General features: G+C 38.8%; 1 protein-coding gene across 4 annotated transcripts in view; it reads right to left on the bottom strand.

The window, feature by feature from the left end:
• Window positions 1-17319, bottom strand: part of LOC121876245 (guanine nucleotide-binding protein G(q) subunit alpha) — a 43552-nt gene extending 26233 nt beyond the window's left edge. For 3 of the 4 annotated variants that reach the window (XM_042381259.1, XM_042381260.1, XM_042381261.1), the window contains exons 1-3: window positions 16736-17319; window positions 3165-3349; window positions 871-1025 (exon numbers count right to left, since the gene is read on the bottom strand). In XM_042381259.1, coding sequence (XP_042237193.1) covers window positions 871-1025; window positions 3165-3349; window positions 16736-16853 — 458 coding nt within the window. In that variant the 5' untranslated portion in view covers window positions 16854-17319. The remainder of the gene's footprint in view (window positions 1-870; window positions 1026-3164; window positions 3350-16735) is intronic. The other variant, XM_042381258.1, reaches the window with a different exon arrangement.
• Window positions 17320-20554: the final 3235 nt, after the last annotated feature.

Here is a 20554-nt window from a genome sequence, read left to right as displayed (position 1 = left end):
ATTTGCCTATGCTCCCTGTTGTCCAGCAATCTACTCCAATAGTCCAGCACTGTGCCATGAAACATAAAATAACCTAACACATTCGCTTTGTATTTTACAACGCTTTTGTACATTTACAAGCCTCTCTGATACATGTCAGAAATGATGAGCTGGGTAACAAGAGACCAGAGATCTTGCAAACCTTCTTAACTTGGTCTAAGTGATCTGAAAAAAATATACAGCAGTGCTGTCAACTGTGAGATATTAACCTATGAGGGTGTAACAATGATGCATACCAGGTTGTAGGGGGAACCCAGCAGTCCATAATGCCTTTGAAATGAACTGTAAGAGACTATAGGGATGCTAGTGTTATAATAAGAACTGTACCAGACTATTGGGAGGCTAGTGTTATAATAAGAACTGTACCAGACTATAGGGAGGCTAGTGTTATAATAAATGTGAGTAAATCTAAAAGCATAAGTTTATGCACTGGACTTATTCCACAAAATTTCCAGAAAACATAATCTCCTGAAACTACCTCAGAAATTCTAGCTTCCACTTTACTGCACCTAAAATGATGATGATGATGATGACAATAATCATAAGTAGCATTAATAATAATTTTGAGAAAAAATATGATATATTATAAAATAATTACCAATTTCATCGAGTTCAGATATTATTAAGATTTTCAACAAAGGGCATAATGGCAAAATGACAGTGCCAAAACAAACATGACTAAGTTTTAACTGTATCCACAGGCACACACCTTTCAGAAAAATCACTGAACCTAATCTATAAACCAATTATACTGAAATTCTTCAATATTCATACAAAATAACAGAAGGGCAGCAAATTAATAATAAAGACAAGCAACTACAATAAACATACTATTTTGCAGAATCTGTGAGCTGGTACTCTCTGCGCCGGTCGTAGCAATGCTGGATGCCTGTGTCTTGCCATAAGGACTTCATGGCAGTGACATATGGTTCCTCAAATGTAGTTACACTCTCATAGTCCACTGACCGTACCAAATCTGCATGTTCCTGTCATGGACATGAAAAGTTGAAATATTTAATGTTTTTCCAAGTAATAGCAGTGGCACTGTAATAAATGAAAAAGATGACACATCTGAACATGTGAATTAACCTTGATTTATGCACTGTAATCATCAAACCCACCCAAAATGGTTGAGTATAGAACAGGTTCACTCCAACAGATTACTGTACCGTCCTCATGTCTGAGGGTCGGCAACCACAGTCCTCCACTCTTAACGTTCTTGGGCTGTTTTTACCAATCCTCCTAAGTTTTGTATCTTTCTGGGGGACCCAGTTGCCTCTGCCTTCCCCTGGCCCTCCTACCCCTAACTTTGCCCATCAATATTTCTGTTATTATCCCCTCACCCCTAATTATATGACCAGTGGAGTGATCCACTGTTCCAGCACTAACCTGTACACGAGGAATCTACTGGCCATCTAGTTCACATGTATTAGTACAGCTGCGTACATCTTTTCACCCTTGTATATATTGTTTCTGTGTTTATTTAGGAGAAGTATATTATATTTAAAAATCACTTGCATATTTTTCATGTCCTATTTCTTATACATTACTGTGTTGGGTAATGGCATGTCAACTATGAGAGTGGAATTGACTATCTCAACTAAGCCCAGTAATGCTATGTGATAAACCTACAGTAAAAACTCACTCGTAAAGCTTACAAGACAAACAGATTGTCACTTGTTACGTAATTGGACACGAGTTACAAGGTATTATAACTAAATAATTTCAACCAAAAAGCCCCTAGACACACACAGGTAAAGAAATTACTTTAAATTTAATATTAAAATAAATGTAAACGTTAAAGTAAAGTAACTTAAGACATTTGCCATCTTGATTGCTCAGTTTCCATAACAGCCTTTATAGAATCTTGTTAATATGCCATTATTCTCTGTTTATTGTAATGTGAAGGACTGCAAAAAGTAAAACCAAATTGAACATTTTACACCAACCAAAGGAGACTATGTGACCTACATTAGTGTACATCTATAAACTCTATATTGGACATGAATAGTTTCATTGTAAAAAGCTCAAGTGCTGTACTATTGCCTCTTCCTGGGCAACAGTGCTGACGAATTTCTGTGATGAGCTAACAAGAGTGTCTCACAAGCTTATACTTCATATTCACTTTTCTTACTAACTACTGTACTGAATTATTCTATGCAAAAAGAAAGTTACTCAAACAGCTGCACATCAATATTCACAGTAATGCTGAAGTTAATGATCATTGCAAGACTTTCTGTAAAAGACCAGTAATATCTGTTATTATATGTATAACCTCTTGAATTCAGTACATCAATATTACAAAATAAAATTTTGTAATACCCACCAGTTTAGACAATACAGTATTGAGCTACGGGCACTAATGTGTTCCCCTGGCCTACCTCCACATCCCTCAACAGTCGGTAGATGAAGGCAAGAAGTATTATTCAGTGTAATCTCCTGTTTTTATATTTCTTAGTTATTGAGATAGGAAAACCAATCTTTAAAGTTGAATATCTCAAACCTAACTTTTTGGAAATAGGGCATTTTTTATCTAGGGGCCTGTACTGTACCCAGAATACTCTATTTAACAGAGCATTCTGGGTGCAGTACACATCACTCTCTGAAACAAACAAAATTGACCATTTAAAACAAAAAAAGCCTAATATAATTAAACATGTACAGGGGGCCCCCCAAATTAGCGGATTTTTTATTTCGGGTTCCTCTATTATTCGCGGATGACACCCTGGATAACCCAAGAATGTCTGTGGGTAGTTTTAAAGTTGCCGTCATTTTCGCGGCTGGGACAGGGAGCCATTCGTTCTAGAGACAGCAATTTCCTTTACCTGTATTATGTAGACACACACACATACAAAAAACACATACATATAAATAATAATGGGAAAATACTCTCACAAATAATCAGAATTATTTTTATTAAAAATGTAAGTCTACCCTCAAGACCGTGCTTTATTTATTAAAACACGGACCTGAGGGTAGAGTGTCACATTTTTAATATATTTGTGAGAGTATTTTCCCATTATTATTTATTTGTATGTGTTTTGTGTGTCCACACACACATTTATACAATACAGGTATTATACTTTGCATTTGAATTAACAATCCCAACCAGTACGAACACTTACAATGTTAGCTGAATCCCCATACGATATTTGTAGGAGATCCATGGCCCTGATCATAGACTGCATGGCCATAAAAATATTCTGGAAGACCAGCTTGATAAAACCTCGCTTGTCTTCATCACTGTAACCAGCACCATGGATAATACGCATCTGTTTGATGAATGTTGACTTGCCAGACTCTCCAGTACCTGTAAGAGAAAACATCATTTCAATACAAATGGCGACATAATGTTTGTGTATTGTTGGAAAACTACCTGAAACACTAAGCAAAAAGTTTTTACAATTTTATTTTAAATTTTACAGTTTGCATATAGTATACTGTATACAGACACAGTATTACATATTAATATATTTGTCTGTGAAATATGTGGATAATTTTTCTTTTAAAATAAATTTGATCACTTCACTAAGCATAAATTAAGACATGAAGTGTAGCTATGCAATAGTTACTGTACAGGTGCAGTACACAGTATGTAACGATGCAGAATTAATTTACTTAAATTAATAACAAAACCGAATTTTATGTTGTAACCCGATAACTGCGACATACATTCTCGAATGATAAGCGAAGGAGTGCAACATACATTCTCGAATTCAGTGTTTTGAATGCAGCACGCGAAATTTTTTTATATCGTACAGGGTCAAGTACGGGGCGTTTTCAGTCGTCAGTTTCTTGAGTCCCCCCACTAAGATGTACGTTTTCTCTACCTTCCATTTCAGAAACCTCACAAAATGTCATGTTGATGATATATTGTATACACCATATACAGTACTGTACAGGTATTTAAGATTACGAACGAATGCGTATGTGTTACCGGAAGATACATATACTGTACCTACATATAGCAGAAACATTCAAGATCCATTGAGAGTGATGTTGAAAGCTTCAACTACATTTACTTTTAGTGAAATTGTCAAATATGTTGAGTGGTGGGGCGAGCAATAGGCGTTAGAATTCTTTTTCCTCCCTATGAGAGACTGGCAGCCAAACTAAGGTAAGTAATGGACTCATATTTGGTTTCCACATTCTTCTACAATCTACATAGTACAGGTATCTTTTAATCCACAAGAGATAAAATGATGTTCGGGGAAAATCGATATAAAGAGTTATTTGTGCACTGGGGGGGGGAGTTGATTGGCAAATCACTCTACCTACGTTATCAGGCACTGCTCCAAATCTTTCCCCATTCTCATGTGCTTAATGTGCTCTGGGCTATTTTTGTGTCCTCTACAGAAAGTAAATAGCTAATATTATTCCAATCAGTTTGTCCCTCTTTTATTATCTTGCAATCTTTCACAGAAAACAGTTTGCATCAAAAGCAGTAGGTGGCATTGTTTTACTTGGAGTAAACCAACCAGCTTCGCTTAATCGTTTCTCCATTCACTAAAATTCTCTGCATGTGGTAGTGATGAAAGCTTCTATAATCTTGACTTTGGGTAAAGGAAAATCTGGGTCTACCTGAAATGGACCTCTCATAATCAGATCTGTTCTGATAGAAGCAGTAATTACAGATGGCCAGTCAGCTGGATCCAGTGGTTGTGCGTAACTTGCGTCTGGTGTGGGTCTTTCCTCTTGTGTGGGTTGACCTGTCCCTGTGGGTCTTTCCTCTTGTGTGGGCTGAGCTCTCCCTGTGGGTCTTTCTTCTTGTGTGGGTTGACTTGTCCCTGTGGGTCCTTCTACTTTTGTGGGCTGAGCTCTCCCTGTGGGTCTTTCTTCTTGTGTGGGTTGACTTGTCCCTGTGGGTCTTTCCACTTGTGTGGGCTGAGGTGTCCCAGTGTCCGGCGTGGTGACACTGTTTCAACGACTGTGGAGGCTCACCCAATCCTCTCCACACTTTATGTAGAACCCTATCATTCTATGCCTGCATTTTGTGTTATCTGTTCTCATTGGGGTCACACCTTCACCGCCTGCTGCCGACGTAATCGTCCCAGATGTAGTTTCTGTTCACGTAACCATAACTCCGCCGCCTGTGCCCAGAAAATCAAACGCCACCTAAATGGGGGTGGTGTGGGCCATGTAGTTGATCCCAGGTGTTGTAACTGTGGAGGCCAGCACAATGCTGACTCACGGCAATGCCCCAATCGCCCATCTGTCCCAGGGGAAAAGCCTCTCCGAAGGCTGCCTCCCTCTGTCTCCAGCAACGCCTTCTTCAACAACACCTGCCCCTGCCTGGCCTCACCTGGCTGCAACACAGCAGTCCCGGCCATCTCCTAACTCAACTACTACTGGGCCTCCTCCCTGTCTCTATTCTGACACTGTCAGGCCTTGTGCTCCTACCAGTGCCCCTCCCACAACCCCCCTCCAGTGACATGACACAGATCATATCCCTCTTCCAAGAATTTACCAACCATATTGAAAAACTCTTCGTTACACTCTGTACCACTGTCTCCGACCTACTCTTGCACTTTGTTGCCACCCAGTCACTCCTCTCTTCTGGTTTGACACAAGCTGGTAGTCCCCTTGTGAGTCCCCCCCTGCTCACGGCCTACCCCACCGCCATCTGCCATCATTACTGCCCTGGTGTGTCCTGCTGCCCCCGAGCGAAGTCCTGCCTCATCTTCACGACACTTGGTGCCTCAACCTGTCCTCCACCCACCGCAAGCCGCGCCCACTCCTGTGTCTGTGCTGTCTCCACCAGGGCTACCTATTGGACCTGAGGACACCACCCCCGGCTACCCGTACCCCACCGGCATGTCGACGCACACGCCATCACAACCACACTAAAAGGTATGTCCCTCAATATTGTCAATGTGCCTCCCTCCACCCCTACTGTACCTGTCCCACCACACCATACCACCTCCACCCCCACTGTACTACACCACACCTAGCACATTAGCAACCCTGAGCCTGGCCGCACTGTTTGTAAACTTTGTGGTCAACCCGACTCTCACACCCTCTCTCACTACATCCTCACTTGCCCTTTGACCTCCTCCTACAGGTCCCCAGCCGTTACCAACACCTCTTCCCTCCCTGACCAGATATCCCTCCTCCTAGTGACAGACCTGGCATTTGACATTATTAGGGACCTGCCACACTTTGCCATAAACAGCTAAATTGTACCGGGAATTTTCCCCACACACTCATCATTCTGTCAATTTATGTAACTTGCTGACAAAACCCATGACCCTTCAGGCTTTTACGCGCTTAATGCAGAGTCACAAAGGCAAGCATGAACTATGCATACTTTCCAAAAGGGCGCTGTAAATGCTTCTGCGCTTCACCTTGCACAGGATGTAAGGGAGTGCCAAATAAACTAGCCCCCGTGGTGGCAATCTAAAAAATAAATAAATCTAAGTAATTCCCAAGTGACTCACTGCCACATAGCAGTTAATCCATCAAGTAGACCGAGCCGAACTTGGCCCGCAAACTCACCCAAGTTAAAATGTTTATATTGTTGACTATATATACATATTAATTCACTGATACATTTTCATAATTATTTACCCTTAGGTGATGAAACCATAATGGATTGTGTGTAATGATTATTATTTTAATAAATATTGCTTTACTCACCATAAGCTGGCTGCATCTACCTGAACCGTGGTCCACATTAAATAGAATTTCTCAATCTCTCTGTGGGCCACACAAAGACCTGGTTCATGTCTTAGGCTGCCCAAGGACTGCAGGTTGCCCATACCCCTAATAAGAGTCTCACAAGAACAAAGTAACTACAGGTTGTTCCAACCTCAGAATAATCCGCTTACCTAATATTTAAAAGAAATTCTTTAAAATCTCAAATTTCATAGAGCTGGAACCCTAGAAGAGGACAGTCCTCACATGTTATTAAAGACCTCTCTTCACCGCCTTACAAGTAAGGGGTTACTTTCCCCTATTTTGTGGAACAGAAAATCTGCCCCCAATGTATACACTTCAATTCAAGTTCCATGAATGGACACAGCTAAATAATATGCTATGTTTCTGGATAATAAGGTACAGTATACTGTATTTTAAACAATGCTTTCATAATTGACAGTTGTTTTAAACAGTATGGTCAGTCTTTCAATAAACTCCTTTTTAAGTTCCAGTTATGTATTATATTCAAATCCTGTACAACAATCAGTTTTTACACAACAGGAATTCTCTGAACATTACAGAATGAACAGTGATAACAAATAATTATCAGACTAATGTGGTAGTAATGTAGTATTGTACTTTTTAGGCATCACCTACTGTACTGTGTATAATGTAATACATGCAGGTTACTGTCCTGGACTACTCAAAATATTTTACTTCCAAAATAACCCAAAAAACAAGTTATAATAGGACCTTTGTTTACTGCACAAATTCATAAACAATAACCAGGCAGAGTTATTATCCGTATGGAAAATTATTATAAACATTGCATTATTTTCCATTATTAACACATGAAGTACACTACACTGCACACCAGTGATGGAAATGAAGAGTATACAATATACATTACTGTACTTACACAGTACAGTTTTATAATACTGTACTGTAATACTGTTAGCAATACGGTATGTCAATATTTTGGACAAACAAGCAGAAAAATAATATTCCACTAGGATTAGATGATACTAATGTTAGCAAGTTCACCTGGTAGACTGAGAGTAATGTCAACAAGCATGGCAGAGTGCATAAAGTCCTATGATCAATCAGAGCCTATAGTATGTTCACTCAAACTTTGCAACTGAGGTCTAGGGGTCAGTTTGTAGCAAGATAGCTGATTCACAGCCCCAACTAATCTTTCTAAAAACTCAATGTTAATCACGAGTATTTGCAACTTCTCCGGCAAGGTCAGAAAGATGGGGATCAATCCAGAAATCCCGTTTTCTAGCGCACTCCACACCCAGGAGTTCCCGAATTACAGACTCATTTCAGTTCCAGCTGACTTATCCACTAACCCAGGGAGTGAGAAAAGATGTCTGTTGTCTGGGTACATACAGTTTCAAAACAGAATTTCAAGTTCAATTCTTAACTTTCAACAATGTTATAAAGCCAGACAGTTCTTGTAATTAAAAGCAGAGACACAGAGTGAGGGAGGGTTAGGTGCTACAAAAGCTCATTTCCATATACCGTACTGTACAGTATAGTACAATACAATACAGTACTGTACTGTATCAGAAGTTATCCTAGAACCTTCAGAAAAAAAGAATCGTCAGTTTACATTCCCCAATTAATCATTGGTCAATGAATAATTTATTAATTTCTGTAGTTCAACAACTTTTAAGTCTTGAAATGAATGCAAACTTTGTTAGTTTATACAGTTAAAATTATTTTTAGAGATACGGGGGGGGGGGGATAATGACCATATTTTCAATGAAGATAATTTGAATTAAACTATCTCCCTTCTAATTGACCAGAAATCCTGTATATTGTACTGTGAGAAACACAATACCTGTACAGTGAACCCCTGAAATAACGGACAACTGTAAAGGCTGGTCTGTTAATATTGAAAGTCCATTACATCCAGGTCCAGAATAACAACATACTCGGTGCCTTATATGTCAACAGCGACCACAAGGGTTACTTTTCACCATCACCATTCACCACCATTGCCACCAACACTCACCATTGCCACCAACACTCACCATTGCCACCAACACTCACCATTGACACCAACACTCACCATTGACACCAACACTCACCATCACCACCAACACCCATCATCATCTTTACTCAATCACCATCAACACCCACCATCACTCACCACCACCACTCATCATCGTCTTTACTCACAATCACCATCAACACCCACCATCATCACCAACACTCACATTGACCACCTCTAACTGGTGTTTACAGGATGAGTGCCCGTTCCAACTGGGGCGACGGACTGGTGCTAACAGTAAAAACAAAGTCGCTCTACACGTTAGTAAGAAGTACGGTACTGGCTGGTCGTTAGAGATGGAGTGGGGGGGACGTAATAATGATCTCTGCGAGTTTGCACTGACAGGCACTAGTGAACGGTTGACTTGTACGCATTATGGATTTTCATCGTAATTAGTTTTCAAGTAAAAAATAACTTGCGTCACAAATATTGACAATAATAATATGAAGAAATTTTTCATATAAAGAGCAAGCGTGTCGAGTAAGTTGAATGCTACCGGGAAATTTTTTTTACCCGAGGAGTAGCGGCGATCGGCTGCGAGCTCGTCTGTCGCTCTCACCCGAGGAGAGAATGCAAACAAGCATCAATGAAGTATGGCCGCTGTGGGCGAGTCTCGAGTCACTGAGCGTTCGGTCTTGTAGCTTCTGCCTTGTACAGGTATTATGGATTTTCAGAATATATTTCCTAGTAAAAAATAACTCCAGGAGAGGATGAATCAGGATTATTTGTGATAATTTACATACGAATGGGGTCAATTTATAGTACAGAACATTGGTATTTTATTGGTAATTATTTACGACTAACCCGCAGCCGAAACCGATCGAAAACGATTATAAAAATGCCCGATTTTCGGTTTCATTTTACGTAAATTTCTATTTTAGGACACGAGTCCCTAGGGGTTGACAAATATGTTTTTCCAGTTTATTTGGGTTGTGTTTTAAACGAATTTGACCTTCATTTTTGGCAGAAATTGCTAGTTTTTGCCCCCCCTCCCCAACAATAATGGGGGGAGCCTCGGAAATCGGGTTTTTTTTGGGTGGGGAAGAAAACGAAAATGAGTCATCTAACCTAACTCCTAGCAGGGGGCTCTGCCCCTGGACCCTCGGTAAGCCTAGCTTAAAATAACCTAAAAGTTTCAGTAGTTAAAAACTTTGGGGTGTGCCATGTCAAAGTACAATACCCGTACTGTACCTTAGTTAGAAGTGGAAGGTCCAGGGATACGTAAAAATTGGATAGAATGATCGTCTTTCTCGTAAAACTCGGCAATAAATTTTAAATAATCGTAGGAGCACAAATGACAACCAACGTCCACCACGGCCATTTTTTTTTTAAGGGGGAATAGCCTAACCGGGCACAGGGACCCACATTGGGGCCTAAGGGGCAAAAAAATAATTTAAGAAATTAAAAAAAGAAGAGGAAAAGCTTATACTGTATTAATCTACACCACGCAGATGCCGGAAAACCAGCTTTTTAAAGCGAGACAGAGTGCATGAGTGTGGATATACAGAAGAAGGCAGAGCATTCCACAGTTTGGCTGTGTGAGGAAAGAAGGATGTACTATAACGGGTTATTCTAGTGTGACCGACATCCACAGAGAAACGGTGGGTACTGCGGGCAAGACGTGTGTTACAAGCCCACGGCCTTGCCGGCAGTACACAGGATGCCAAATCCACTGAACATTGCCCGTCAAAGTACCTGTAAAAGAGAGAGAGTGAAGCAACATTGCGGCGAAGAGAAAGGGAAGAAAGATTGTCGACTAAAGGAGGAGAGTCAATAAGACGAAATGCCTTTGATTTCACCCTATCTAACAGTTGGACAGAAGAAGAGCCACCCCAGATATGAGAGCAGTACTCCAAGTTAGGACGAATGAATCCCTTATATACCTGAAACAACTGCTCAGGAGTGAAGTAGCTATGGCATCTGTACAGCTTTCCCAGCTTTTGGGAGGCAGCTTTAGCATTGTTGAGGAAGTGTGGCTTCCATGACTTATTAGAGCAGTGGTTCCCAAACCAGGGGGGTTACAGAGGAGGCATGAAGCCATCTGCCAAAATTTGTACTAAATTAGGTAAATTTTATTAATAATAGCAACGAATGTTTGATAATAGGTCTATAAAGTGATAGTGAGCTGTGGTAGTGAGAAACACGGCAGCATATAACCAGTGTTTGGCTTTGCCAGTACTGTACAGTAGGCTATTATCCCTTAAGCCCCGGGTTAGGGTGCTGCTGGCGGGGTTAAATCGAGGAAAAAATTCAACTTTTCAAAAAAAAAAAAATAAATAAATAAATAAATAAATAAATAAATGAAAAAAATATAAAATTGGCGGGAAAATAGGTGGATGTTCTGGAACTTCACCCGGGGCGCACTAGTCGGACATTCTGAAACGTCACCCGGGGCCTAAGGGTTAAATCTGCAAAATCTCCTTTTTTTTTTCAAAATATACCCTGCTAATTATAGGGTGCCTCTTATGACCTGGGAAATATGGTGCTCTGTACTGCTGACTCTTCTTGATCCCTGGCACAAAGCCTCGGATTTATTTTATTTATTTTCCATGGTAATCCATGAGTTTCCGAGGAACGCAAGCTTTAAAACCGCGAGCTTTAAGGGAATACAGTACCGTATCTGTAAAGGAATCAGGGCCAAGTGAGGGGTGTGAATTGACGGATCATTGATAACATAATATGATCAGTGTTTGTGTCAAATGCTATCAAAGCTAAGTGGTTTAAAACAGCAGCTTTCTATGGAATATAAGAACCAGATACAGGTACAGGCTGTCCCTGGGTTACAAATGAGTTCCAGTCCTGGGACGTTCTGAAGTCGAAACACCTGCTACGTACATACCGTACAGTACTTACAGAACAGTGTTTAAAAATTCCACTATATCATAGCCAAATTCCTTATATACTCTAAAATCACTTAATTTGTGAGAAAGGCACAGTGAATGAAAGCAAAAAATAAGTCATCAGGTATATAAAATACTGTAAATTTAAAGTTTAACCTCGTTCGTATCGGCGGATGTTCGTAGCCCGGGGACTGCCAGTACGTATTTATTAGTTTTCCCAACGTAATGTTCGAGTCTGAGAAAACGGCTGGGATCTCATGATGATTAGTAACCCCAACTTATTTCACTTGAATTAAACATGCTAATACAGTACGGTATTAACCCAACCAATCATAACCAAATCTACCATACCCTAACCCCCCCCCCCCCCCCTTAGCATTAGATGAAATAAGTGGGGGGGTTTCTTACCTTCATGAACTCCAACAGCTAGAACTAGGGAAACACTTATTTTCATTCTAAATAAATCCTTCAGTATACGTATATTGTTTTCATAAAATTAAATATAGGCATCCCCTGGGTTACGGAAGGGTTCCCTTCTTGAAAATGTTCCCGTAACGCGAAATTCTGTAATGCATGACCAATTTTCCCACTGACTTCCATTATATAGTTGGAGTGAGATGCATAGATTGCATGCCTACGTAATTTTTTTTGGACAAAAAAGGTAATACTGTACAGTATTGTACAAACACATACTGTAAATGTTAGAAATTAAAAGTTTTAAACACATACAATGACTCATTAATGATGTAACATGATAATAAATATATACAGCACTTGAAATTAACTTACCATAAACGATGTTAAGTGCTGCATGTGGTGCGATTGGAATTACCTACTTAAAACATCAAGTTTAAAGTTCAATGGTGAAATACAACCGTTAGCAGAGGCGGGAAAAATATGAAGTTGTTCGCAGTCGTATTTCCCGGCTCTGCTAACGGTTGTGTAATATTTCAATGTGATTCTGATCTTTAAAAATGTTGTATTTGCATAATGTAGTATTACTGATACGTAATTTGTCTTAGTATGCCTTATTGTGGGTAAAAATAAGTACAGTACATGTACTGTATATATTAAATGCACCCTCCGAAAGAGTGAATTTGCTTCCAGAGTTTAACAGTTAAGTCATGTACTGTATAATACTTCTGATAAACTTCCTTCGTGCTTATGTTTGAAATAATGAATGTATGTATCTTTGTATAATTTAGCTAAATATCTTTCTCGTCAGAAACAGTCATCCCAACGATTATGAATAAACTCATTTAGAAATACATCATTACTTCAGGACAAAATTGGACAGGTTTGCAGCAGCCAATCAGCTGTAACTTTTGAGGAGGGGGCGGGGCATCTTTTCTCAGCTGAGAAAAAATGCACTATACGTAGTGAAATATATTATTATACTGTACATATAATATGGCATATGCATCAGAAAAGTATTATGATACCTTGCCACTATCAGGCAGATCTAAAAGTGAAGGGAAATTTTATATAGCAAATTTTTTTCTTGCTGCCAGATGTAATACTGATACCAGTTTATTCCTTGAATCATTACAAATACCTGTGTACTGTACAGTATTATCTAGTCAAGTATCAGTAATACATTAATATACTGTATAGCAATTAATGACGACAGAGGTAAATTTTGACCTAAATGTATTACAGTTAGCTTACAAATTTAAAGGTACAGTGTACAGTAAAATGAATGTAGAATGATAATTATAATTGTTTAAAAATTTGCCAAACTCCAGTCATTATATATGTGAAATCAAATCCAACATCATGAATTTTGAAAAGATATGTAATCAGCATACAGTACAGTATATAAACGCCAGTGCTTAATTTGTGAAAATAAGTAAAGGAATTCTAGTGAGCCAGAAACATGTGTTATGAAGCAGCCAACCAAGCCTAAGGAACTGGCAAGGCACTTAGTACATGCAATGCCAAGGCCTGTAGGGCCACATTGTGAAGAAATTATGTTCATAGTACTGATGGCAGTATTGTACAGTATTTATTTAAACATAATTACATTTACAAGTAACTCATGCAAAACAAAATTGCTGGAGCACCATCCTGGCACAAATTAAACACTGGTAAACACAATCAGATTAGCTAGTCACTTTTAAAGTACCAACAGATATAAAGACCCAGACCTAAATGATCGTGTATAAACTTGAATGTGATTGTCAGTAGAGACAAGGTCTCCAACACTACGAAAATGTCACAAATCCAACCAATAATCATTAATATCAACTATGTTGACACCAATACTCTTTTGTTATAATAATCTGGATTAATATACCATACTGTACATTATTGGTAGCTTATTTTCAAAAAGTACACAAGAGAGACAATAAAGAATATACTTCACATTATATTGCCTATTTTGGTCATATCTAAAACCCGTAACCTTAAAAATATGGTAGGATATGTAGGTTAGCAAATGACTGAATTCAGCAATCTAATACCAATGTCATCAACGTCAACCAAACAAGAACAAATGCTGGACAAATAGTGTACATAAGTAAAGATCCGAGACCGGACACTTAACACCCATGTGCATGGATTAATTATTTATCTGGTCGCTGACGTAATCATCATTGGGCTCAACAAATAAAAAAAAATGCCAGATAAATAGTATTAGTAAATAAAGACATGTAACCACTGCCTCTTCAATAAATTTTAAACTGTATTTGTTTGCACTTTTACAACTACTGAAGGTACAAACAATCAAACAATAGGAAGAAGTATATAAATTTACACAGATGAAAAATTTACACATTGTACAGTCCTATAGCTATTTCCCACCCCATCTTCATAAACAAAGCTGGAGGAGATGGTTAGCACCAGAAGGACTTTATGGAATTGCACCAAATTTTCAGATGAACCTAAGAACATAAGAATGGAGGAAACTGCAGCGGGCCTATTGGCCCATACTGAGCAGTCCCGTTTACACCCAACCTGAGTACTGTAATAAAATCAAAGGGATAACATTGTATTTGTTCTATTTTGCCAACTTTTGATCATAAATTACTTGTTAGTGGCTAGGTTACAAGCCTCTGCCACAGCACAACGAATCACCTCCATGCGCCCACAGCTCAACCATTGCCTGCGGAGCAATATCTCGTGTTGCACTCAAAACTTAGTGTTTGTGTGAAATGGCCCTTAAAAGACTGCCTAGTGATGCTAGTGGAGTGAAATGTTTAAAGACCTCAAAGCCAAGGGGAAACAACTACCAACCACGAAGTTTTTCAAGAAAGAACCAGCCGCACGCCCAGATGATTCATCTCCCTAAACTACTCGGTCAACTGCTGCCACCGCTCCACCACCCACCTCCCCGTCACAAGCCACCACCGCTGCATCACCCTCTTCCAACAGTGATCCTGATGAAATCCTTTTGCTTCAGTAACCATATTTCATCCTACTGTACAGTAGTACAATTCATCATACTCCAAACTTCCACATATATATGGAGTAAAATGGTAAAATACTTAAAAGAACATCAAACAAACCTTTCAAAACCATACCTAACCTTTCATAACTTGTAAAAATTCCAAAACTAAAAAGCTTACCTTATTCGTTTTTCAGTGTTTAGTATGTCTGGTAAATTTTCTTGGAAGTTTCATGATAAATATTGTCTAGGATTTTAAAAATTAAACAGTGACATTGTAATTTATTTGCAGCAGAAGTGGATGGAATGAAGGTTACTGAGAATGATGAGATATATCTATTGTATGTGTTAAATACCCTGCAATTAGTGGTTGTACAAAACTGAATTAATACCCATAAGACAATGCCTATTTTGTATATTTTAATGTTTACAGTAATTACAGTCTCCTATCAAAATTCTCAGTTTGCTGACATTTAAGAGAAAAAATGCTCAACAACAATGACATTGTCGAGTCCTTAGTATATATTTCCGTACTACTACCATATATAATTAGAATTAATAAAATTCCCTAAGTATGTCATCAAACTTCATACAACCATCCAACCTAATCAAATACATAGTGAATATTTTGCCGTGGCTGACTAAGTTCTTACTAACCCTATTTTACCGTGAGTATGCTCTGACTGGCTAAGTACTTTGTTTAATATGACAGGGAGTCTGTCCCTGGCTAGGAAGTTAGGAAAGGTTAGGTAGGTTTCTTTGGTTGGTTAGGTCAGGCTCTATTAGGTTCTAGTAAATGTCACCTCTTTTATAACGATAAATTTCCATGCACAACAGAAATATGGTTAGGTACGTTTACAGCTACACAACGATCAACGCACGGCTAAATAAATGCCAAATGGTGCCAGTCACAGTCAAATACAGTTATCGCATTGTTCAGTAGAATGGACAATAGCCAGTGAGTAAAATAGCATTAGTGGGAACTCAGCTGGTCACGGCAAAATATCCACTGCCAATCAAATATAAACTAACTACTAAATTACTATTCTTTAAGGTTCATTCCATTAGGTGGGACCAAAAAGATAAGAATTTAATTAACTGAAGTACTTAAACTTTATTAATATCAGACCCCCTTATTTGGTAGACAGGCTGTCTGTCAATTTATTTCTATCAGACATAACAAGTATCTTCCAGGTTTACTCAAAAATAATAAAAAATTATAGCTATTAATTCCATTGTAACATTTCCCTATTCTGTATGACTTACACTGGAGTTCTAGCCCCACCCAAATTCCCTCAATCCCAGTTTACCTCAAGTTCAACCTAGACCCAAATCAATGAATTCTCACACAATTCCCTCCCTAATAATTCATAAAAATTCAGTTCCTGGTTTGTTTTATCAAGATACAATAGAGCCCAGGATGGTCTAGGAGGCTTGGACAGGAAGATAGAGGTTGTAGCCCTGTTGAACTGTCAATATGCAGAGCAACAGGAACACCAATCAGCTGAGCCAGAGACAACAAGACACCCACACACAAACAACCCAATTAACACATTAATAAAGGAAGTTTATGTTAAGTTACATAGCTCATGATCATCTACAGGGACTAAGGAATAATATAGTTCAAGTATTTTATGAGAAAATTAATACCTGATGGTAATGTAAACAAAAATTGTTGATGGATGAGGTTCAACTAGCAGACGACCCTAAATTATTTTGTCAATTTACTCATATTCTACAACAGTTATGACTATTAAAACATTATTACAATCTTACCCAATAAGAGTAGTTTAAGTTCTCTTCTTGCATCTCTCTTATCCTTCCTTAATTGTCGTTCTATCTCTTGGTTTATCCTCTTCTGTTCCTTGGCTTCTTCACTTAAGCAGCACGCCATGTTTGCTGATCAACTAATATTATAACGTTAATTTTGACGACTTTTCACCACAATCTCCTTTACTAAACTATCCTTCTTCCTCTTCTCTTTCCCCGCCTTTCTCCACCAAGGGAAAAGTGGCGTGTAATCGTGTAATTTTCTCAATTTTTGGGTTATTTCCTTCACACAGGTCATATATGTAAGCCAAATGGGGTGTGGTGTGGTGTGCCAGTATACTGACTGTGGTAGAGGCTGTTCAAGTCTTCCTCGAAGCTCAATTCTCTACCACACTGTTGAGTCTCTCTATTATATACAGGATTAACTGATACCTCTCAAGCCGGTATTATTTAGTTAGTGTCACTTTATAGGTTTCTTGCTGCCACAAATGGTCTCCTGGAGGAATAATTGTATAAAGTGGTTGGGGCGGGGGAACAAAATGCTGTGTGGTTGGAACAGCCATTCGCCGTTAGCCGCCCTCTCGCTAGTCTCCAATGAGGAAGTGTACATACAACCTCAACCACATCTATATTCCTTTATAACGCTAAATAATAGTTTTATATTATAATCTTATTTATTATATATATCTTCTAATAAAGGGTAAATGTTAATAAATTTCTATATGTTTTATTGAAGGGAGAATACGAGTCTCCTGGAATCGACTATCTTCCCATCCTCTCCCCAGTAGACATAGGAGGTGAGGTGTGCGCCTGGTTACTGAAGGCTTACCCAATGATGTTTAGACAATGTATTGCTTCCTTACTTATATACTAGAATTATATATATTTTTTTGATCCTAGTAGTATCCTAAAATATGTTTTATGTGACCTCTGAAATGTAAGCAACGAATATTTTACTATTAATAGAGAAATTACTTTAATTTTTGATTATTTGATTGTATAGTGGCATATTTTAAGCCATAGGTTGTTTAATACATGCAAGACATATAATAATAATAATAATAACCTCACAAACTATAGTTTAAGTCAGATTGTAAGCTGATTATGGTCATATTTTAGGAAGAGGAGGAGCGGTACACTGACTCCTCTGTTCGACTTCCTTCAATAAATAATTATTTAGGTTATTTCCTAAAAGTCACATTTTAACATAATATGCTGCAATTCCTATCACACAGCAGCGATATGCGTGATTTAAACTAAATGGGTAATTCAAAATGGGAACTTGATTTGTTGGAGTGTAATTATCACTATAGTCATATTAAAACACAGACTTTTAGTGTTTCTCTTTTATCGATCTAGTTTTAACAGTTATATTAGAATTATATTGCTCTTTAATCAAAAAATCAAATTAAATGGTCGTGATAACAAGCACGAGGTATTTGTACAATACATTGTCAACGTCAATAACTTTTTCTCCTAGTGACGAGTCAGTCATTGACACTGGCGGACAGATTTGGTGAAACACATGGAAATAAATTGCTAAATAAACTAAAAGCTGTAAATCTAAATTAGCTGTAATTAAGTATATTCATTACCTGGTTGTTCCTTCACTATGCATTTTGGGCTGCTTTGGCTTTTCTGGTTGACTGAATCTCCGTAAAGAAGTTTCACAGATAATAATAATAATAATAATAATAATAATAATAATAATAATAATAATAATAATAATAATAATAATAATAATAATAATAAAATATTAAAACTAAATAGGTTAACAAAGTAGCAAAAATATAAAGTAATGAGTTATACGGAAAGAAACGGACTTCCTATTGCTAGAAAATATAGATTTATAATATCTTTAAGCTTTTGTATCGCTCAACTGCATGAACTTACTGATAAAATTGTTTAAGGAATTCAAGGTCGTCAAGATTGTTTATATTATTAGAGTTGTCATTATTAATGTTGTGAAGGTTAAGAGGCACCAGACGGGCGTATCCAGGGGGGTTTCCTGGTTGCCCGGAAACCCCCCTATAAGCCCACGCTGCTCGTCTGAAGGGTCTGATCTGCCGTCTCCCTCCCCTACCTGTCATATTTAACCTTAATACGGTGAAACACAAGCGGCTTGATTATAAGACATACTTGTGGAATAAGCTCAGCTTATGACCTGACATGACCCTCAGAACCACTGACGTCTTCATATAATGACCAAGTTCTGACCCAGGAGTCAGTCACGAGGCCCCGTTTCAGCTGTGAACAACACAGCAAACAAAATCTGGCAGATATTTTTGCTGCGCCAGGAACACTGTTGTTCACTCACTCATTAACTCTCCCTCTCCCCAGTCGTTGCAACACTTGCACCACTGGATCAGGAAAGGGGGGAGCCAAGATGTGTGGTTACAGCCTGCGCTCCTGCCTCATCTCATAAATCAACTCACGCGCAGCCATCATCCAGCTCATCATATCTTTCATCATCACCAAAACTCCTATACCCCCAAAAGTCCCATGGCGACGGAAGAGTGGCGACAGGCAGAGATGACTGCCGGGAGTCCCTAGTCACAACTCTGCACATGGGCGGCGCAGATAAGATGGTCGTTTATGCACTGGGATCTAGGCAGCAATGCAATACGGTCCTGTCTGTGCGACTGAGCAGCCCTTTCGAGGAACCACTCTGCTCACCCCACATGGGGAGGGGGCTAGAAAAGGTGCCCTAAACATAGCCTGCCTAAAAAACCAACCTGACTGGGCAACCGCACCCAATAAGGTCATTCTTATGTGGTCGAAAACACAATCAGAATCACAGATCCAAACAAAAACAAACTATTTAACTGCCGACTGACGCGACAGTTAGATGACGACACGTCTTAAGGATGAGAGAAACCCTCAACGTGGACTCACTCAACGTTTATTGATTGATATGGTCAAAACCTGTAAAGAATGAGACACTCCTTAACTACCGATTACATTCCATTACATTTTTTTATGGGGATTAGCCCACCCGGGCACAGGTCACTGACCCACATCTGGGTCTGGGGGGCGAAAATGTAATAATAATAATAATGATAATAATAATATTAATAATAAAGAACCATAAAGAAATACAAAAGTTAAAAAAAAAGATCAAGTGAGAAACAATATATGTATGTTGTGTTGTCAATAGTAAGAGAAACAATTGAGACCCTGCAATTGTGTGTAAATGAGGCAGGAAGTCAGATCTGTAACCTGAGACTTGGTCACAATTTTCGTGATGCCATATGGCAGCAGGGTCTACCATTAGACAACACATTATGCTTCCAATATCTTCCCAGGCGGTAGTACCTCCCTGTTTGGTAGCTGCCTAATACCTACTACCTACTACATTATACGTCAGTTGGTAAATACACTATTCAAATTGCCTTATGCTACGGACATAATATGTCGTTCACAACATTTCACCACAATACCAACAATCACAGTATTCTTTCACTCACGTGTGTGGGCTTATAGCTCCACTTAACAGCTAGTATCGGTAATGTGTACAGTACACTCAAAGGGAGTTGGGCGGATACTGTCAACCACAGGCATCCCGAGCCCTATCTATGATCATAACACGCAAAAGCTTGTTGTGCATCCATCCTTCTGGCGAGGTCACAGGTCGCAAGACAAGATGGGTTCAGAGGGTTCAGAGGTCGCGGTGTAACGAGGCGGCGATAACAAACTATATAACCTCTTATGGTCGGTGCATGGAATGTCAGAACCCTTCTGGATACTGGCACAAATGAGAGTCCTGAAAGAAGAACCGCCCTTTTGGCAAAAGAGCTGGCTAGGTATAACATCAACATAGTGACA

Source organism: Homarus americanus, unplaced genomic scaffold (genome assembly GCF_018991925.1).
Source record: "Homarus americanus isolate GMGI-L3 unplaced genomic scaffold, GMGI_Hamer_2.0 scaffold34921, whole genome shotgun sequence".
In the NCBI taxonomy this organism is placed as follows: Eukaryota; Metazoa; Arthropoda; class Malacostraca; order Decapoda; family Nephropidae; genus Homarus; species Homarus americanus.
Note: the sequence above shows the minus strand (reverse complement) of the source record. Positions and strands in the feature narration are given on the sequence as shown.